The sequence below is a fragment of the Schistocerca cancellata genome, chromosome 2, assembly GCF_023864275.1.
Source record: "Schistocerca cancellata isolate TAMUIC-IGC-003103 chromosome 2, iqSchCanc2.1, whole genome shotgun sequence".
Lineage (NCBI taxonomy): Eukaryota > Metazoa > Arthropoda > Insecta > Orthoptera > Acrididae > Schistocerca > Schistocerca cancellata.
The window spans coordinates 133,867,449-133,890,555 of NC_064627.1; the positions used below are offsets into that span (position 1 = coordinate 133,867,449).

At 40.6% G+C, this 23,107-nt stretch overlaps 1 protein-coding gene across 1 annotated transcript in view; it reads right to left on the bottom strand.

Annotated features, from left to right (window-relative positions):
• Window positions 1-23,107, bottom strand: part of LOC126161403 (allergen Cr-PI-like) — a 117,817-nt gene that overhangs the window by 20,442 nt on the left and 74,268 nt on the right. The window contains exons 7-8 of the mRNA XM_049917181.1: window positions 14,885-15,046; window positions 14,661-14,789 (exon numbers count right to left, since the gene is read on the bottom strand). Of these exons, the coding sequence (XP_049773138.1) occupies window positions 14,661-14,789; window positions 14,885-15,046 (291 nt within the window). The remainder of the gene's footprint in view (window positions 1-14,660; window positions 14,790-14,884; window positions 15,047-23,107) is intronic.

Below are 23,107 nucleotides of genomic sequence, written 5' to 3' on the forward strand. Positions count from 1 at the left end.
TACAGGAATTTTTCGATGAGTGACTCTACCACCACCACCACCACCCACTACACTGTCACCTGTAAGCTTAACCAGCCTCCCCATCCCATACCTATTAGGGTGCAGGGACCCTATCCTACGGTATGATGTTGCAGTATAAAACGTTTGTCATCTTCTGCTGATAATATTTACTTATGCTGTTGCACAGTGGATGTTGGTGTTTAATACACTTAGATAATCTTCCACAGAGTCAAACGTACCATCTATTCTGTCGTTATAGGTCATAGCTTCTAGTCTGGTACCAGCATGTCGTTTAGCTAAGGAAGAAATAAATGTTTCTCTTAAACTCCCATCAGGAACTCTTTACGAAGACGATAAGATTGTTATCCATATTGTTATTCACTCCTGGGCTCGTGTGACGTACGAACTTCTTATGCATATTTATTCTACAAATGAAGTTCTTCCACATTAAACTGTCTATTCGTACTATCTTATCGCTGTTCACAATCATATTCATATTTCGTTGATAGTCAATTTGCATGCAGAAATTATTATTTGATGTCAGGTTACACATCTTCATATTGATGAAAATCCTAGCAAAATTCTGCGTTAGGTCCAGGTCCATAAGGTAATAGTTTTCTACACATAGCTGCTGCCACGTCTCAGGCATTTGATCCTGGAGAATTTACCAAGTAGATAACTGTTAAATGCACGAACCATAAGTTTTTTGAATATTACAGACCATTCCTCCCCCGACTTAGTTTGGCACTCCACTAGGACAACGGTGTCCCCTCTGCCCAATACCTCACACATTTGCCGCCGGCATCTCTGTAATATGGGTCAGAAGACATGTGTAAATTTGAACGCATGAGCTTGTCAGAGATATCGCTGATTAAGCATTAATACACAACTTAGGACACTCTCCCTGGAATGATACACAACCAAGATGCGCTCCATCTGCCTTGCTACATGTGTGTTATGCCAGTGGAATTGTGCTTAGGTTTGTACATATGCTTAATCAGCAAAGTCTCAGACATGTCAGGACTTACTGATGTTTTCAGACTTGTACATGTCTTATTTAGCGTCTTACTAACGTGCAGGCTGCATATGTATGAGGTCGTCGACACACTTGGGTGCTAGTGGACTGCCAAACACAATTATAGAATGGGAAGCTTATAATGTTAAAGAAGGAAACGTGTGGTATGTTAAACAGTTAAGTACATGGTAATGCTCCAGGATGAGCTGCCTGGAATACTGCGATAATTTTGTATAAATTTCTATTGCCATTTGGGTCTAGAATAATTATTTCGCTGGGATTTAAGAAAAGTAGCAGGGCGTGATTACTTAAGATCAAACCTTGAGTTCTATATGCAAGAAGGCTACCAATGTAGCGACATTATGAGTTAAACAATGGTAAAACAGTTGGAATAGGTTAATGTGAAAGAGCTCCAGCTGCAGAATAAAGATATACAGATTTAACAAATTTATATATAAAATTACAAGTCGAGGAGCGTATGCTAATATCGGTAACCATCTAATAGATTTTATAAAGTGTCTCTGAGGAGTGTCTTTGAGAAATTTTTATTTCTTTCGTAGCTAAAGAACATGCTACAACCAGACTCTAAACTGTGATTCATAATTTTGGAATGGATGGTGTAGTTTGATACTGCAGAAGGCTGTCCAAGCTTTTTAAACACCAACTTCCATTGTATGACTGCGTAAGTTAGCATCATCAGCAGAAGATAAAAGTATTTTGTACTGCAGTATAAAGGAAGTACCCTAGAATGGGGTCGCTACAATGCTTGTCTGACTTCGAAAAGTGGCTGCAAGTGGGTAGCTTAACGTATAGGAACTCTCGCTTTTTACTTCTACCAATGCACATTAAATTCAAATGTGAAAACTATCGTTCAGTATTTTTTTTAATCTGAGTCATGTAGTTACCACTGTAGGGTGGCATAAGTCAGTCATCGCCACTCATGCTCTTATGAGATTACTTATGTTTTGTAACGCCATAGAAGATATTTTTATATATTTTGATAAATATTAGATAATTTTTTTTACTTCTTTCAGTTGCAATTCTAAATTATATGCAAAGATATAATTTTCGTCTGCGATCAGAGATTGAACCTCCTGTGTGGAACCGTGTCCAGAGACATTACCACTTCTCAGAAATACTCTTTTCAATCAATCTTAGCGGGAATCATGTCGGTCTAAGGGCTTCCATACAACATATTAATGTTGTATTTGTGCTTTCTGTAGCTACTCATGCATATTAGAAAAAGATGGAGCTTGGACGATACACTGCATTAAAAACCTCTCCTAAATGCGTGATTTTTAGTATGATTTGTGGTGCAAAAACGTCAGGAAAAGTGACATCTGCGATTAAACATGCTATGGATTCTTTCTTCACGTTAGCTATTGGTCTTATTCAGCAGCTGATTATGAACAGGAAAGGAGACTTTAAACTTTATACACAGCTTTGGCATTATAGTGTGGTGATAAATGTCTCAGTCTTCCTCGAAACTTTTTTTTTGTATCAAGTAGGCCTAAGAAAACCTGTCAGTTATCACTACTTGCCTGCTTAGCTTATTATTTGAGCCACAAGTGTTTCCACTGTTACACTGCCGTAGTACAGACCTTTTGGACATGGAAAAAGGTCTTGACAGTTAAATTTAGAGTCTCCTGTCGAATTTTAGGCCTGTAAGTTACACGAGTTGTGTCAAATCTTTGCACATTTTGATAAGTAATACCGACAGTATAAGACATGGAAATAACATTGCGATATTTAATATGAGAGTCCATTGTGCCTTGCACCAAGTGCTGTTAAATATCGAAATTCAGTTGATGCCAAGCGGAGTGCAGAGAACAAGACATAGTGACAAATTGTGTGGTGTGTGTGCATGTCTGTGTGTGTGTGTGTGTGTGTGTGTGTGTGTGTGTGTGTTTATGTACGTGCGTGCGCTGCATGACGATATTTTGTGGCTTCTGTGAATGCTGCTGAAGCTGTTTGGATTCTGTTGACAAAATATCCCGCAGTCGCTTTCCTCGCCTCCATCTGCCTTAGGTAGCTTTCGGAGATTCACGTGCAAGGACTTGCCTAAGAACAGTCAACGAAAGTAGATACACTACAAACAACCAAATGCAGATGTTACACAATTGTCATCGCCACTGGACTAGAATGATATCATGCCCCTCGCCCATCTCTGACGTAACCATGTGGTTAAAGAGAACAAGATGTTCCACTACGGGGTGCACAATGATTGTTTGTTTCATTGTATATGGCTGGAAAATACTGGGTTGTGATTGGGAGAAGAAGAGCCGGCAATTCATTGCTGATATTTGTCCCAAACTCGTCATTTCATTTCTACTCTAAAACCCGTTTCCTTAGAACTGTCTTCCCTGGATGTCTGTATCTGGGTTTGATTTATTAACTGCACTTTTAGCATACAGTTTCCTCTTATTTCTTTTCTATGCAAGTGATAAATAGCGTCTATCGCTAATGACGCAATGCACTTTGATGTATAGTGGCCTATGATTCATTTCATTGATAACTTAATTAAAAATTGACATACGATTTATTTGATACAACCACTTGGTTCTATTCTATTGTGTTTAACTGTGAAGGCGTCTATGAATGTGAGTTTATGAGAGGTCCGATGAAAGCTACTAATCATCGAAATGTGTTACTAAAACTATCATCTAAAACATAGTTTGTAATTCAGAAATTCCACAGTGAGATATGACGGTGACTTCCTCTCCTCGTAAAAGTCAATATCCAATGTGACACACAGAGGTGGCAGAGAAAACACGTGTGGTCAGACATTAGGACAAACTAATTGCCGATGAAAGTTCCGCTGGAACAGGTAATCACTGCATTACACGAAATCACTAATAAATGCTATACACGGATGTGTGATTGCATGATATGACAGTAATTGCGGTTACTGCGTTGGATTAATAGTGGATGTAAATTTAAAGTTAAATGTGCTGTGAAGTAATTTAGTCTGCAATAGCAGTTGCAAAATTGTATTATCTTGTTCATTTCTAGCATCGAACAGTTTAAATTACAGAGCTGTGGGAGATTAGCTTTTTATAGGTTTTATATTAATTTGGAAAATAAGATAGCCATTGAGACATACGTACCATCAGTACTGAGTATGTGGTACATGTCACAAAAGCGGAAACTGATTAGCCGCTCTCTTGGCTGTGACATCGCCACCTCAGAGGGAATTGCATTTAGACGTTGACCTAAAACGTAACAGGTGTGTAGTAGTACAAAGAAGGTAGCAGATAGTCATAGCTTGTCAGAAGTTTGGCTAACATTCGTTTTTACCTTCATGCTTTAATTTTTTAAATTATTCCGTTAATTCCACCACAAAGGGGGGGGGGAGTGTAACCATTAACTACATTGGAGTTCTTAAAGCTATTTGGTATTTTTTAAACAAGTTTTTATAATATAACGATTTTTGATACATAAAATGCAATCATGTAGCTGTCATGGTGTACAAAGTGGCATGTGGCGGTGTTTATACTGATAATTGAGTAACTGCCTCTAATAAAAGAAGATTAGTGGGAAAGGCGCTACTATCGACATGAAGCATTTCTTGTGTTTTTATTGGAGAAACGGAGAGTAAAATGTGACCAGCTGGATTTCAGGATATGCGAGGTTGTGCTGTGAGTGATTTAGCTACGCTTTACAGTGGGGGTATGGAAGTTAAGATTTCTGGAAAGAACTGAAAGGTGTGTATAAACATGCCACACCCTTTAAACAAATCGCAAAATTAATATTTGAGCACACGATGATAAGGATATATTAGTCGTTGATCATTCCCCAGACGCTATCTCTAGCAGTACGATTAACTTACGATAGCTGGCTCAGTTTGGCTAAATACATCTGTCACTGAGAGTAGTCCCTATTGGTAGTGTCAGAGACATCGACACGTATAGTGTGTACTCCGATTCGTTTTATCTGTGTTCTCACATGGTCTGACGACAGGATTGCCTATGCACAAAGCATCGAAGTTCTCGTAATTCAGATACTGCAGCAACGAGGCGTGTACGTGACGAGCAGTTAACTTATGCCACCGGTAAGCCACGCTACACCGGTCCCATTTGATCTGTAAACCTGAGCTATCGAAGGATATCTGATAGAGCTTGTCATTTTATCCATGTCATCCTCTGATGCCCTCACTGTTTCATCTCCCTAAGCTACCAATTCGTCTTATATTGCATTTCTTTCCCCTGATTCAGTCCAACTTTTCCCAGCTCTCCCTCTGAATCTCTCAACAACCTCTGGATCCTTCTGTTCGTCCAGGTCTCATATCCATAATTTGCTATTTTTCTGCAGTTTCTCCAGCTTTAGTGTGCAGTTCATAACCAATAAATTACGGTCAGAATCTTCGTATGTCCTTTGAAACGTCCTACAGTTTATAAATCTGTTTTCTAAATAGGTCTTACCATTATACAATTAATGTGAAATCTTCCATTGTCCCCAGTGCTCTTCCACATGCAGTTTTCTTTTATGATTCTTAAACAAAATGGATTAAATTACACTCTGTGCAAAACTACCAGGCAGCTTCCTCTTTCGTTCCTTTCCGCAAGGCCTTGCTCTCTTACTATTTATCTTCTCCTCGTTTTCCTGCAGTCGAATTCCAGTCACCCATCACAATTCAATTTTTATCTCATTTATCTCCATAATTTTCTTTAATCTCATTATATACTCTTACAATTTCTTCTTCATTTGCGAAACCATTCGACACATAAATTTGTACTGCTGTGGTGGGTGTTGGATTCGTGTCTATCTTGGTTACGATATTGGTTTCAACATGCTGTTCATAGCAGCTTTCCTGCATTCCTATTTTCTTATTCATTTTTGGGTCTACTCCTGCGTTACTCCTAATCGGTTTTGTGTTTATAACTCAGTAATCACCTGACCATCCTGCTGCCGAACTTCATCAATTCTCATTACATCTAATTTTAGCCTATTCGTCTCCCTTTTTAAATTTTCTTACCTACTTACCTGAACCTACTGTCCGAACTGTGGTATGCCACTTTTGTTTTGTCTTCATAAGGCCACTTTGGCTGTACTGCCCCGGCAACTACTGAAAAGGCTACTGCCTCTCTTTAGAAGCCATACGTTTTTCTAACATATCAAAAGATAATCCTCCGTTATGGTTTCACCCACGTTACGGCTATTTGTATCGTTGAAGACTGCAAGCCACCCCACCTCGGCAAAGTGCGTGGTTCATAGGGTGCACAGGAGTGTATTTAAATAAATTTCTGAATAGGTTATTGACTATGTCATTGGTGAGTGGAAGGTTTACTTTCTTTATTGTAACCAGCAGGCACTTCGATGGAAATCTGCAAAGTAGGGTATCTATCTTTCCGCCAGAATAGCTCATATTGTTCAATGTTTTACGAGTAAAACCAATTGTACATTCAGAATTTCACCCTTTATGACTCAAAAGGACGGGTATTAACGCCAGTTGCCCCCATTAAGAACATCCTTTTTGATTCTGAGCCTTATTATTTCCCATATGTAGCATAGTTTGTAGTATGAGGTACGAAATTTCGCAGTATAGCAGCATCACAGTGGACAGATTTGCGCTAAAGGTAAACAAGTTGATTTCACAAGGAGCTGACTTTTTCCGTTGAGCAGACAAGTCTTACAATGGCGAATAGATTCGCTTAAAGATAACGATTTCCCATCAGAAGGATATATATTTTATACGTATTTATGCGTGAAGAAGCGGCAGTAGGCCGAAGTTACATTGAGAGAAGGGTTCGGATGAGAGGAGCAAGTATATATTGGAAGTGTTCTCTAAATTATTATACGATCTGATTTTGCCGCTGGGGCTTTCAGAACAAATAAAGATATCCAGAACTACTCTACGACTTTAGGAGAGGAGAGGGCTTCCATAGCTAATACAAGATGCTTGTAGACGAGGTAGGTGTGGTGAAGGTTGAGGAGGAGCGCATTTCAAGAAAGTACAGGGACGTGTCTATGCTTTGTTTACATTTTACACTGAATTATAATTCATGATTTAGGTTCACAGTGAATGCTATGGCTACAGTTGGATGTATCACTTGCACCTTAAATAGTGTGCTCTAAAATAACATTTTTAATGTGAAGTGCTGACAGTTAGCGCAGGGATTGGGCTCAGCTCACTGCACTATCAGCTTTCCCAGTAATGACTGTGGAAGCAGACAACATCGAGATAAAAAAGAAGCGACCATGTGTAAGGTGGTCATACCGTTTAATTTTTGTATGTCATCGATGTACACGTCAGAGAGAGTAAGTTACGTTACTGTTCAACAATCTTTGATCTTCTCGTGACAGAGTCTTTACCTCTGCTCATCTGATACATTTTTTAATTGAAGTGCGAAGTGTGGTAGTTGATGGACGGATTTGGTAGTGCTTTGTGGACTTGTGATTGTATCTGTTAGATGAAGAAAGGACACCAAAGATGAGTATGGTGTATACAACGGCAGGTGAAAGTAAAATATATTTTGAATAATGTTATTCTTTTTAAGAGAAGAAGTTTGAGTAAGACTGCAGCATTGAGCAGCTAGGAATTATTTTTATCAGTTAATCAACTGGCTCACAGCTGAGTGAAAGCTCACACCACTTCCCTGAATCATGGATTAACATATTAATTGATTAAGCTGTTTGATTTTTACAGAAATTCTCTGTTAACATTGTATCCTCTTTAAATCATTGTTCCATTTGTTAAGCTAAGTATTGTCCAGACCAATGTTATGTCCGAAGATCAAGCGAAATTTTACAGTGACTTTCGAATACATACTTCATTCTAAAATCTTTGTCCTGGAATATCATTTCATAGGAATAGTTACTCTTCACATCCCCCTGTTTGTCATTACGCATTACCACATGCGAACGCGTATTTAGAAATAGAAATCTAGCTTAGCCGCTGCCTGCTTGCTGTTTGCTATTCTGCTTTCGAGAAGGCTACAACAATGTTGTCAACACGCGAGGTAAGTGGGATGTTTGATTACGGCCAGATAATTGTTTTACTTCCGTTGCGCATTTAATACAAAGACAAGCTGCATTCACTTACAGTTACAGTTCAGTTCAAAACTAGGCTCTGTTTAGTCAAAGGTTACCATGTAAGTTAGATAACAGTTAGTGAATATATAATTTTGGTAATACGTAGACTTTTATAGAGTGGGAGGTAAATTTGGCCTAAATTTCAGATAGAAAAAAATATAGTGAGGAGGTTACACATGCTGCAGTCTATAGGATAGCTCCACGGCGAAGTTCACTCTACAACGGGCTCTAGGCACTTATCTTCTTTAACAGTTAAAATCCAGTTCGGTCACGTGCCTTTCCACAATTGTCTTGGGGACTCCTTTGTGTTCTTGTTGAGAAAACAAGGTGGCAGATTATTCTTTCTTTGGACTATTGGTGTCCTCCAACATGAATTTATGAAGCTTGATCATTCGATGATACACAGTGTGGCAACTTCTTCACTATTGTAGGATCCTACAACTTACGACGCACTCTTCAGAGATAGTGTCGCAGCAGTCGTTCACATCTAACATCTATGCAGATCAGCCCAATGGTTAAAATTCGTACAGTCATAATACTAGATGCCAGTACTCAACCACGAATAAAATAAATAAGTGGCAGCTTCCCCAAATTTGAATCTAAACTCTGAACAATGTTGTAACGTTCTATGGGAAACTTTGACCGATGAGAAGATTTACCACAATGAACACATGCGTCGACTTCGAGCATGCTATGAAATTCTAGCGAGGTATTGGGCACAGATTATATCTCCGTCTCACATAGTGGCGAGCGCCCAGCCCGCCTATAAGGCGTTAGCGTGTTGAGTGAGGACGTTTTCACGCAGTAAAGGCTTTGGAAAAGTTGCTTGCGGGTGTATGAATGGAAACAGGAATGCCTAACTGCAGGGAGCTGAGAGCGGCCTATTGTACTGCGATGAGACAGATGTATGTAGCAATCAATTCTGGTATGCTGCGAGGTGGGGGTGTGGGTGAGGGGGAAGGAAGGGAGGGGAAATAGACGTGGAAGACCCACACAAACATGTATTGAGCAGTTACAGAAACAGCTAAACTTAATACTCCATGCTACCACAATCAGATGAAAATTCCGCTCAGGTACACCGAATAACATTTGAAAAAAAGACCATTTGCAAAAACTGAAATCTCATTATATCCATTGTATAAAAGTAAGACCAGTGCAGAATTTCTGCATAAATATCGAACCATAATTGCAAGTCTAGGACGTGGTACAGGTGCAATAAATGATCTGTTGCATCATATATTGCTCCTTAGTAGAAATTTCTTGTGGTTTGGTATACTAGAAGTGAAAATCCTAATTCAGCGATATTACAAGTTAAACATTAAGTAAGAAATAACTGAATATTTATATGGTGTATAACATAAGATTAACGAGCTTCTTTGGACGTTTCGTATAAGACATTATTTCTGCAAATTGTTAATAGGCAGGAATATTGTAAATTCTATATTGTACTAAGATGCGGAAGTAGCAAGAATAAAGGCAGAAAAAGCGACAGCCAGTGACAGGGTATATATCTGTGTCAGCGGTGCAAGACACAGGATCGAAGGGTAAGGGTCGTACGAGAGTTGTTGCTTGGGGGTGGGAAAGATCGGTTCGCGCTCGGAAATGGTGGGGGTGCGGTAGCATAGTCGAAAATCATAAATTCTGCGAAAGAATCCAGTGTGGAATTTAGATGTTTTCGCGAATCATTTTATTTTTTAAACCAAAGTTTCCATCAGATGTCGTTTCAAAAGGAGTAAAGGAGATGGAGAGGAACCTGTTTCATTTAGTGACACATTAGAGGAGTACGTTTACATCACTTGCCAGCTTGCGTTACTATCTGCACAGTTATCAGCCGCAGAAGGGCTTGTGTTTTTAATGAGCATTTTGATTTGAAACTATAACCTACAGTGCGTTCTTGTGTAGTTGGTTATATTGACTCCACCGACGGTGGAGCAGTTAAAAACTCCGCAAATAAAGTTTCTTAATCGTTTTGCACCGGTTAGCTATCTGCCCCAACGTAGCTATTTTTGAACCATAGATATTTTTTCAGTTTGTATCGTGATGATCGTTAGTTTCGCATGCAGGATATCAAGTCATACAAAATTACTTTTGTGCATGTACGGAGAATATCTGTATAGTGGTAACTAGTGGTAAAAAATGAAGTAAAATGTGAGCATAAAATGTGCGCGTCACGCTAGTCGTGTTTTCTGTATCTCTGCGACACGTAATGGTAATACTGAATGAAAGGAAATACTGAACTTATTTGACTAGGATCAGGTCTTCAGTACCATTACATTGATGTCTGTCTTGAGAGGACAGGTTCTTCCTGTCACCTGCTAGGATATCTGAGGAATGTGGGAGAGTAATCGTAGTTAGAAAACCTTGGACCAGCTGACCCTGTTCATTGTATCATGTAAGGGTCACTTGCCGTAGCTGAGGTAAGCTCTATAACGGTCTGCGTTGCGATTGGAAGCTGACCAGTACAGCTCAAAGAATGGAGTCAATAGCTTTCTCTGTTAAGTTGTTTCATAGAGTCCCTTTTCCCTGGAGGAAGCAGCGGCTCCTCCTATGGTCAAAATTGCAGAAATCTAAGAGATAGGAACAACAAATCTCATGCTACCTATAGGCGTGGACAGGATGAGTTTATGTCTGCAGTACCGCGACTTCGAAGGCATTGGCTACACTGTAATGTTATTTATCCGTAGTTCATGCAGTTTTCTGCTAAATGGGTCATGATGGCTTTTTATGCTGGATAAAAATATTCGGACGACAACATAGTCTCACATAGGAGAAGCTACTCTACAAGGACCCAACAGCAATTAAGGTAAGAACCCAAATTGTTTATAACGCAAAGACAGTCTGGGGAACTAGAATCGTTATAGTGTAGAAAAGCGACTGAATGAATAAAAGGAGTATAGTAAATGCAGCAGATAAATATTAGAATTTGAATGCGGAAGGAGATAGTTGCGAATAACATATAATTTCATTAACAAAAAGTAAGAATAAAGAAGGAAATATGTCATGTGTGGAAATCGACACCGAAAATTAATCAGAAATGAAAGTCTCTGAACATGTAGAAAAGTCCAAGAAGACACATCTTATGAGATAGGCACAAAACTTAAACAGGGTAATGTAGATAATGCACACAGACAAAATAAACGATAGCTTTAGGAAAAGGAAGATTAGTGTTTAACGTACCGTCGGCAACGAGGCCACTACAGATGGAGACATTCTAGGACAGGGGAAGTACGTGTACAGAAACCGTCTGTGCATTTTCAGAAGAAAAATCTTAGAACTCCCTTTAAGACATTTAGCGAATTTACGGAAAATGTAGACTGAATTACCGGAAGGCGGTGCGTAAAGCATCGGCCACTCTCCAATTCGCACGTTCAATCACTTTAGGGTGCACAAAACAAGGAGTACTTAGCTGATGAAGGTAACTTAGTAACGGAAGAAGATTATAACACAAGATGATGGAAATAAAATACCATGTAGTCACTAGCAAGAATTAGGCGAATTGAAAACAAGGACACAGTGCAAGATTCTGATAAGGGATATTCAGTCCTTATCCCTGAGTTTCTGAAATGTATTAGTGAACTCGTAATGACTGAATATCTAACTATTCATGCAGCACAGGTTGAAGTCATACAGCTAAAGACGAACGTAACATCATGAAAATTATTGAATGGTGTTGTTTGACACTTGGGAAGTTCCGTCACATTTTGAAAACAGAGGTAGTTATTACACGCCCCTGCCCCAAGTGTGTGTGGGTGTGTGTGTGTGTGTGTGTGTGTGTGTGTGTGTGTGTGTGTGTGTGTGCGTGGGTGGTGGGTGGGTGGGTGGGTGTGGGTGTGTGTTTCGATGTTTCAGGATGATAAATAGAAGGTTATCAAGGAACTTGCATGAAATAAAATAGAGATGAGGATGGTGAGAATGTATTGAAAGAACAGTAAATTCTAAAATCAAGCTGTTTCATCAGCAAATACTGCACAGTAAACAAGAATTTAAAGCAACCTATTGACATATGGAGGATCACAAAACGCAATCCATGAAATGGAGATAAAATGTAGGAGAATAACTGTAGATAAAATCAACTATAAAACGCCAATACAAAACCATTAAGAGGCCAAATTGGTGTGGCAGGGTGATTAATTAAAATGATGGATGATTCTGCCACTGTGCAACGTACTAAAATCCCTCACAGAAACTGACTCAACAGATTCAAAGGGTAGCTTTCGAAACCCTGCAGAAAAGAAATAAATACAAAGTAAAAAGAGAGCATAGTATTAGGAATGAGGAATTAAATTACGCTGTTCAACAGAAAAAAGAGCTATATTTATTGGGGTTTACGAGAAAACTCCTCAGATATTGCAAGACTATAAAACACAAAGACAAGAAACAAAGAAGTTAGCAAGAGCCGCACGTATAGACAGCTGGGAAAGATGTACAGTTAACAAAGAAATAGATGCGCACAGCTGTGATTTCCAAATAATGAAACATTTAAACAAAGAAGAAAAGGCAAATTTAAACTTTCTAGACAGAAAAGACTGGATTAAGTTCTGTAAAAGTATTTGGTCGGTACAAGAGGAGATTGACAAAGTTGAAGAAATAAACGCATGGTTTTCGGAAATCAATAAAATAGATAGTAAGGATTTTCAAGAAGTCTGTGAGAACCGAAAACTCCTGAATGTGAGAAACTAAATGTAGAACTTTTCAAATATCTACCAGAAGTGACTAAGTATAGGCTTTTACATTCTGTAGCTCAGCTTTGGCAACAAAGAATAATACCAATGGATACAGCAATAGTAATACCCATTTCAAACGGGATCAAGAGCGGGCTGTGGATATTATAGAAGTGTAAATCGCTTAAATATGGCACACAAAATGAATGGAATATATAGTAAACAGAATAAGAAACGTGATAGACAACATACCACCAAATAAATTGCAGCGAACTGTGAAACATGCCATATTAATTTTCTTTATTACTTGATGACTTGTTTCGAGCCTCAGCTTATCATCACATCATCCAGTAATGAGCTTGGTCTCGAATCTAGTCATCCACTAACAAAGAAAATTAATATTGCAACTTCAACGGTTCTCTGCATCTTACTGCATTGTTTAGTGAACAATACAATTGCTGACGTCATGCCTTCCACGGTGCTGGAAACTAGTTAAACTAAGAGCAAACGTATTTTCAGAAAGTAAGATCCTGTTCAGATAACAATTTTTCTTTAAAAAAATAAGAGAAAAAATACAATTGAGAAAATACAGTATAACAATTGCATGCTCATAGTCCTTACAGACCAACTAAAGCTTTTGGTAATGTGCATAGAACAAAATTATGGAATATTATGGAAAAAAGAGGAATACCATTACATCCGATCCAAGTTATCCTGAGTAAATATATAGGGACACAAATAAATGTACAGCTAATTAATTTGTTAATATTAGCCTAAGAAATATTAGTAATGCGTCAGACAAGACTGCTGTATCTCACTGGTGCTTTCTCAAGTTACACGTAAACGACATTTTGAGGGAATGGAAGTAACAGATTATAAAATTTATTTTAGAGGACAGCTTCGAAGGAACAATTTTATCTAGACGATTATGTTTGCTCACGACCAGTGTCTAGTTTCTGGTGGCAAAGGTAACCTTCAGATAGACTTCTATGAACTATATGAAATTGAAAAGCAACATCATTTAAGTACATCGACAAATAATACCAATCCATGTCATTCTAAGGCTCAAAACCATTATGATGTAAATTCACATTAGAAAAAAAAACAGTTAACACCTTTGTGTTGTTATGTTGTGACATATCGTATCTCGCCAAAGTGGATTGAAAGATTCAATATGATGCGTGTCACCATAGAATGAACGCTCAAGGAAACACGAAAGGACACAATGCTAAAATTTGAGAACGCTGCGGCAGTTCCCTTGGACTGCATGGAAGTGAAAACTGGAAGGAAGGCCGAGAGGTTAAAGGCGCTACAGTCTGGAACCGCAAGACCGCTACGGTCGCAGGTTCGAATCCTGCTTCGGGCATGGATGTGTGTGATGTCCTTAGGTTAGTTAGGTTTAAGTAGTTCTAAGTTCTAGGGGACTTATGACCACAGCAGTTGAGTCCCATAGTGCTCAGAGCCATTTGAACCATTTGGAAGGAAGGAGGAAGTGCAAGGAGTAACGGAGGAACGGATAAAAAAAATAAGACCATCCGGAAGAATGTAGGAATTTACAACTTAAATGAAACGATGAAACATGCCGCGCACTTACGTCTGATCACCGGAAAGATGTCGCGTGTTTCATTATGGCGACTAAGAATGTGTAGCTTCTGTTGCGATGCAGCCGCAATATGTATTAACATTTTTGTTGTTTTTTGTTTAAGAAAAGCTGAAACTGCTCGAAAGTTTTAGAAGAATGGCAGCAAGGTGTGAGGAAGCAATTTTAGCAGCGTATTGATGATGTAAACGTTCATAGGAACATTTTTTAATTTAGTGGCTTTCGGGTCGCGCCATACAGCCATCTCAGTAGCGTAAAATCAGTTATAACGATACGAACATAAGTACAATGACCAGTCGGTGAGCGGAGAAAATCTGCGATCCAACAGGGAATCGAACAGATAGAAACTTACGTCCTGGATGCGGTAGGGTGGCAGGTTATTCTTGTAGACCTCGAAGATGCCGTAGACGCGCTTGATGATCCGGTAGTAGAGCGGGTCGCGGTACATGGTGAGGTGGTGGTCGAGTGCGCTGGGCGCCATCTACGGGCAGAAGGCAGAGGCGAGGCGTTCAGTGGGGGTGTGAGGGCAGTCCGGCAGCGGCGGCGGCAGCGGCAGCGCGCCAGCAGGCCACTCACCCCGTACTCGTGCAGCGGGTCCGCGATGTGGCCGTAGAGAGCCTGCAGGCCCCACGACACCGACCGGTAGTAGTTGGGCGCCGGCGAGCTGGGACCGCCCATCACGATCGACGCCAGCCTGTTGACCGCGTCGCCCTCCTCCAGGTCCTCCAGCTTCTTCTCCTGTTGGATCAGCACCCAAGTTAGAGTTGCCAGTAGGTCTCGTCACTTGTTGGTTCATCGCCGTTTAATACAGGGTGATTCAAAAACAATACCACAACTTTAGGAATTTAAAACTCTGCAACGACAAAAGGCAGAGCTAAGCACTATCTGTCGGCGAATAAAGGGAGCTATAAAGTTTCATTTAGTTGTACATTTGTTTGCTTGAGGCGCTGTTGACTAGGCGTCAGCGTCAGTTGATGCTAAGATGGCGACCGCTCAACAGAAAGCTTTTTGTGTTATTGAGTACGGCAGAAGTGAATCGACGACAGTTGTTCAGCTTGCATTTCGAACGAAGTATGGTGTTAAACCTCCTGATAGGTGGTGTATTAAACGTTGGTATAAACAGTTTACAGAGAATAGGTGTTTGTGCAAAGGGAAAAGTTCTGGACGGCCGAGAACGAGTGATGAAAATGTAGCACGCATCCAGCAAGCATTTGTTCGCAGCCCAGGAAAATCGACTCGCAGAGCTAGCAGAGAGCTGCAAATTCCACAATCAACTGTATGGAGAGTCATACGAAAAAGGTTAATTATGAAACCTGAACGTCAACTACTCGAGGCGATGGATCGGCCGCCAGGCAGCCCGTGACAGAGCACTTCATCACTGGCCTCCAAGAGGCCCTGATCTTACCCCCTGCGATTTTTTCTTATGGGGGTATGTTAAGAATATGGTGTTTCGGCCACCTCTCCCGGCCACCAGTGATGATTTGAAACGAGAAATAACAGCAGCTATCCAAACTGTTACACCTGATATGCTACAGAGAGTGTGGAACGAGTTGGAGTATCGGGTTGATATTGCTCGAGTGTCTGGAGGGGGCCATATTGAACATCTCTGAACTTGTTTTTGAGTGAAAAAAAACCTTTTTAAATACTCTTTGTAATGATGTATAACAGAATGTTATATTACGTTTCTTTCATTAAATACACATTTTTAAAGTTGTGGTATTCTTTTTGAATCACCCTGTATATCAGGCGGTAGCAACAAGTAGCTTGGGGATAGTTACGAAAAGATCAAGTCTTCCGAGGCATGGAGTACAGAACTTTGCAGAGGTACATAGAACAAAATAAACACAGGACTAGGCATAGTGAGGCCAATTATAGTTAACAGTGCAGCAAGACAAGGGTACTGTTCTTTATGCAGTTCATTAAATACAGATATTCATGAAACATAATAATTTAAGCAAGATGTTAACTTCGCGTTAAGAATAATTCTAGCAACACATTTCAGCAATAAACTGTCGATTGCAGAATATGAAATAACAATAGATAAGACTTAACCAACTAAAAATGTTCAGTACATCCCTTCCCTATTCTACATACACTGAGGTGACAAAAGTCAGCGATATTCACATATACAGACGGCGCCAGTATTGCGTTGGCGGAGCTGTCACTCGCACTCAGTCGAATCGTGTGAAAACTTTCCGAACTGATTGTGACCGAAAGACGGGAATTAACATGCCTTGAACGCGGAATGGTAGTTTGAGCTAGACGCTTGGAACATTCCATCTAGGAGATCGTTAAACATTTCATTATTCCGACATCCACAGTGTCAAGGCTGTGCAGAGAACATCAAATTTCAGGCATTCAACGCAGTGGTTGACCGCCATCACAAGGAGACAACACCGTGGTTCAGGTCGAAGGAAATCGATTTTCGGTTTTCATCATATTTCCATAGATTAAGGTTTTATTTAAGTACTCGGGAAATGATTTTGCTGTAAATTTTTTTTTTCGAAGATTTAAAGAGCATTTTCCTGCCACGTGTGTTTATGTGCCGCGCCCACTTTTCTGTCACCCATTTTTCTGCATATATTTTAGATCTTTATATTCCCTACGTTGCACGTTAGGGATTTTTTTTACTCCCGATTGTGTTGGCTATCTTTGGAATGCAACGGTCGGCATTATTTTGTTTCTGCTTTTTGTAAACAACACGCTTTCAAACACGCGGTTAGTTTTGTTCAAGTGTGATCGCGAGTAGTTGTTATAGAAAACTTGCAATAAATTAGGAGGAATAATGAAAATCAGGAGGCAATGAAGAGAGATGTTTGGGCCATATTCTTCCAAAAGTCCTCTACTGATGATAAGCCATGTCATGGATTGCGTCCATCGGCAGAAAATTCGTGGTGCAAATACAATAGGAATCAGGCAACTGGAGAATCTTATTCTCCCCAGCATTCACTTCCTGCTGCTGTTATTACAGTAATTAAGCCTATTTTCAGAGACTTGGCTCGTCCTGACGTTCTAAGGAAATGTCTGCATGGGCAGACACAGAACCCAAATGAAGTTTCAACAGTATAATTTGGAACTGCCTTCCTAAATCTGTATTTGTAGTCATGCATACAATGAAACTAGGAGTTCACGATGCTGTTATATTCACTTGTGGTAATATTGGAAAGTGTTGTGTATTGAAAAAGCTGGGAGTTAATCCTGGTGAAAATATGATCACTGGGCTGCAACACTGCGATAAAATGAGAATAGCCGATGCAGACAGTTCTGCATCTAATATGGCCAAGAAAGCAAGACAAACATCCAGGAAGGTGGAAAAGAAGCTGGAAGACCTCCTAGAGGCCAATGAAGGGCCACCATATTCAGCAGGACAGTTTTAATTAACTGTAAGTAACAAATTTCGAAAGTTTTTTCTTTAAAGTCAATTTCCCGCGAACTAAAATTTTCAGCACAAATGCCCCATTATTTCAGAAACTTTGATAGATAAATGAATGAAATTTTCAGAGACTCTGCATAACATAAAAAGTCACCTCTGGTACAACACTCATTAATATTCCTCCGTTAGGAAGTTCACAAAAATATTTTCTGCAGAAAGAACTTAATATTTTTTGTTAATAAATTTAAAAAAGTATTTCTTAAAAACTATAAAATGGGTAAAGTAACTTTTAGTGCAGATGACTCTATTAGCACTGTGTAACATACAGTAAAAATATTAAGGTCTTGCATCAAATAGATTCTTCAGAAATGGGTCAAATACTTGTCTAAATTTACATGGGTTAGATAGGCAGGGTGTGGTCGCCTTAACGACCGAAGAGCAGAGGCGGTTGCCTTGAGTTGTCACTACTAACAGACGAGCAACACTGCGTGAAGTAACCACAGAGATCTATATGGAACGTACGACGAACGTAACCGTTAGGATAGTACGGCGAAATTTGGGTTAATGGTCTATGACAGCAGGAGACCGACGCGACTGCCTTTGCTAACAACACGACATCGCCTGCAGCGCCCCTCCTGGGTTCGATCCTAGGACTAAAGCACCGTGGCATAGTCAGATGAGTCCTGTTTTCAACCGGTAATAACTGATGGTAGGGTGCTAGTGTGGCGCAGACCCCACGAAGCCCTGGACTCAAGTTGTCAAGAAGGGACTGTGCAAGCTGGTATGGGCTGTGTTTGCTTGGGATTGACTGGCTCCTCTGGTTCAGATGAAGCGATCGTCGACTTGAAGTGGTTACGTTCGGCTATCTGGAGACCATTTACAGACATTCAAGGACTTCATTTTCCCAAAGCACAATGGAACGTTTATGGAAGATAGTGCACCACGTCACCGGGCCACAATTATTCACGACAGGTTTGAAGAACATTTTGAACAATTAGAGAGAATTATTTGGCTATTCAGATTGCAAGACATCAATCCAATCCAGTATTTATCGGACATAATCAAGAGGCCAATTTGTGCCCAAATTTCTGCACCGTCAACGTTTTCGCAATTGTGGATGGCTGTATATGCAGGACGGCTCAATATTTCTGCAGCGTTCAAAAAATGGTTCAAATGGCTCTGAGCACTATGGGACTTAACATCTGTGGTCATCAGTCCCCTAGAACTTAGAACTACTTAAATCTAATTAACCTAAGGACATCACACACATCCATGCCCGAGGCAGGAGTCGAACCTGCGACCGTAGCAGTCGCGCGGTTCCGGACTGCGCGCCTGGAACCGCTAGACCACAGCGGCCGGCTTGTTGAGTTCATGCCACGCCGAGCAAAACTAGGTACCTCATGACATTTGTGACTTCAGTGTAACATGTCCAACACTCTCGTCCTATATATACAGGTGGGAAATGAAAAAAAAAGTGTCTTAAACCTGAACCAGAAACTTCATATTGATCCATGGCATTCATTCGAAACGCTGTAGACAGACCAGCGTCTGATAAAGTTGACGCCAGCCCACAACAAACAGAGTACCTTACTAAAGCAGGGGTTTATTACATCGAGCATCATTTTTGTTATTATGCATCCGGGAACATAGTGTTGCAGTTAACAATGTTATTGTGTGATGATCGTTCTGAAGAACAAGCAAATATTTACGTCAGGTGCATTTGAAAGGCGGGTTTAGCATTGTCACTTTTCTATAATCTCTCTAATGAATCATGTATGGCAGATGTGCTGACTTTTAACTTGGACATGTACACTCAGTAGTGACTTTAGTTGCCCCTGAAGAGGGATCTGAGACTCCAAAAGTGGGTTGTACAAGAGAATTTTGTACGACTGTAGAGGAAGTTTCAGTTACATACAATACCCAAATACGTTGGGCGTAAAGTGCCACGAGGCACCTGATGCCAGTGGTCCAATCAAGATGTAGCTGTCTGCAATTCTTGATCAAGTCAGTAGCGGCGTACACTGTCTCACTTTGCTAATAGTATGGGGACTGGAACATGGTGTTATTACGTCCCTCTAGACTCGTTTACTGGGAGCTAAGCTATGAAAAGATGACCAATCGTTAACCTTCCTCATATGTCTCTGCACAGTGAATCCAATCACATATGGTCTAGTTAAAGATGCAATAGACGATTGAACGGCTCAGAGCTTTCATAGGTAAGAGCAGATGCTGCCTTGGTGCAATTAGGGCACCAGAGTTGGAGGCAATATACTGAAATAGAGATACAATTTCAGGATCATGGGGTGAAAAGAGATAGCCTATAATTTCTATAGGAATACTAATGCTGTGCAAATATTTAGCAGAGTGGAGGTTTTGATGACATTATTAATTCATTCGGCACCCGATCTCCCAAAACAGTAGTATTTCTCGCGTTACCTAAACTTGTTCCTGCTGTGCCAACACATTTACCAGACATGCTAATTACATAGGGGGTGTAGTAAATGATCGGGCGGCTAGTCTCTTCTTAATTAGCATCAACATCCCTTGGTTACCACCAATGACAGTTCAACACTGCAGGAATTAACATGGATTCTGCAAACAAAGATCTTGAGAAATTCAGTTTGCTCTTTCCCTATACCAGATGGCTATAATTAAAGTGCAACTACTCACAGAGGACAAGTGTTGGCTGTAATTATCGTACGGGAGCGAAATTTGGTAAATATTCTAATGTGACAATGCGGAACCTATTTACAGTCGAAAAAAATTATTTCCAATTTTGGCCGCCAGGTGTAAAGCTGGCGCCGCACAGCATCTCGCCGACATCTCCGGGGCTCATATTGAACAAACTGTGTAAGCGGCGGCTAGTAATAAAATCAACATTACAGCTTTCTCACTTGTTTGACCTTTTCTGCCCACGTCCAGATCCTAATACGTTACATATGGAAATATTTCTGTACGTCTTTCTTTTTTTTTCCAGAGTAGATACATTCCCCATTAACTCATTATCTATCATGTTTCACTGCCATGTGATAATTATTGCCTGTACTGGACCTCTGTGAGTAGCTGCACTTTAATTGTAACCACCTAGTACAAGACCTTTAATATCTGACAGTGATTTGGATTCTCCACCCAGCCCGAGTATACATATGGAGGGAAAGTCAGAGGTAGCTGGGCTTCATTCCACGGGCGCAGCTTACCCCTTCAAGGGGCGCTACCAGCGCTGCAGGCATGTCGCGTGGGCCCGCCGGTAAATAATGAGACCCAGCTCTTGGCCGACAGGTATCGCTATTCCCTCAAGCATTTGATGCACGCCGTCTGCAGTAGATTGACCTTGCCTGTGTTCACATTCTTATAATCAGTTCGCTCCCTGGACTTTTTGCGCGTGCTTGTAACGACTTTCTGGACTTTGGTTCGGGCTAGTTATTCACTTCGGGTCGACTCCGCTGTCATCCACCACAGGAACTACGTGTTTGTACCACCGGTTCTCTCATCGCCAACAGCGCGAGTGATGAAAAACTAGGTTTCTCTTACACCGAGTACGATAAGAAAAGACCCAGCAGACAGTAAATACCTGCATCCTACTTGACGCCGTGTTGCCTGAATTCCGGAATGTATTTGATGCAATTTTGAACTGTCACCGAATGTACTAAATACTAGGATATTTAATACCAGATCATCTTTGTAGCTGCAGAGTTCCTCGTAAATAGAACACAGCGTGTTAGTCGCAGTTGCGAGAAATCTTTAGGCGGAAAGCAATTTCAGACATAGCCCTATTGAATAACACAGTTATTGTTAACATTACACACAAACAACGTTGTAGAGAAAATTTGAGACTGTTGTCGGGTGGTACTGTTGTATATATAGAGGTAGCATTGCTAGAAAATTGTAGTACGGTGCAGAAAGATGAACAGAGAATCGACGACAGGTGCGAGGTTTGGAAGTTAGCAATCAACATAAAAAAATATAAAGATTTGCGCATATAGAGTTGAAAAGAGCTGTTATTGTATGGTAACACGATTGCCAAACATTCACTGGAAGCAGCCACGTCCATAAAATATCTGAGTGTACTCACACCCCACTGTTTAATTTAGAAAGACCACATTAATCTAGCCGCAGAATCCGCCAGAGGGAAATTCGTTAGAAGAACTTTCAATTGAAGTATAGTCCGTGGCTTTTTTTTTCTTTATTGAGTTTCGATTCCACATGAAGGGGGCGGGCTGGCAGCAGCGCAGTATGCCGCACTTCAGCCTACAGAATTTGTTTTAAAAAGATGAATATAATAAATAATGAAAGCAGGCGATAAAATCGGTGACTTAAATGGTAAAATGGCGGAAAATCGTGGAACTAAAAACATAAAACAAATGTTTGATTATGCTAATAAAATACATATGAAGCAGACAGATAAAATAATAGACAGAGAATTAGAAAACACGGCGACAGCCTGGTTTCTGTTCGCAGGAGATATAAAATTCACACCCAGCGACAGCATGATTTCTGTTCACAACACTTTGGAAAGACAAACAACACTGAACATTCACTTGAACGCTGCACTAAAAAGTTGGCACAAATATGACATACAACAGCCGAGGGAAGTTACAGGGAACCTGGACAGATGATGGGAAAGAAAAGTGGGGAAGGAGGAAAAACTGAGGGGAGGGGGGGAAGGAGCCGATGGAGGATGAGGACCCATAAGAGGGGGGGGGTGTTGCTGGGCAGACGTGACAGGGAGTGGGGAAAGACAGAGGGGGGAATACAAAAGGAGTCAGGGGGGAGGGGAGAAGGGAGGCAGAGAGAGGTTAGGCGGGGAGAAAAACAGGATGGAAGGGGGGGGGGGGAAGAGGGAGCCCGGAGAAAGGATAGAGGAAAGGAGGGCGGGCATCATCTGGGAGGGGGAGTTGAAGAAAGCCACCTTGGGAAAGGAGACGAAGGGTGTAGAGATGGTGTAGAGTTGGAGGGTAGGGGGGACACAACAGTGAAGACGTGGCAGGGGGTGGGGATTGGAGAGGAGAGGAGCAACCAGGGGGTGAGGGGGTCTGTGGCTTTCTGAATCCACGTTTTACAGAGTCTTTAGTTTGATCGTCAGTTTGGGACCTTTAGCAGATGTGATTCATAGAGGAAACTCAGAAGATCCAAAGAGGACCAACCCTACACGTTATAGTGTTGCCGTTTGGCAACGCTAGTTTTCGTTACGTTTTTCCAGGCCTACTTCTTGTTGCCAGATGACAACACCATGCATATTGTATACATTGGCGTCCATTCTATGGATTTATTTGACCGTTTCCTCCACAAATGGTAGCACAGTCTCGAATTGAGGAGAAAAGCAACAAAGAGCGCTACAGCGAATTTGACTCACTGTTGAGCATTAAATTGCATAATGTAATTATAAAATGACACAACTTCTGTCAAGTAAAATAATTTTTGATGTT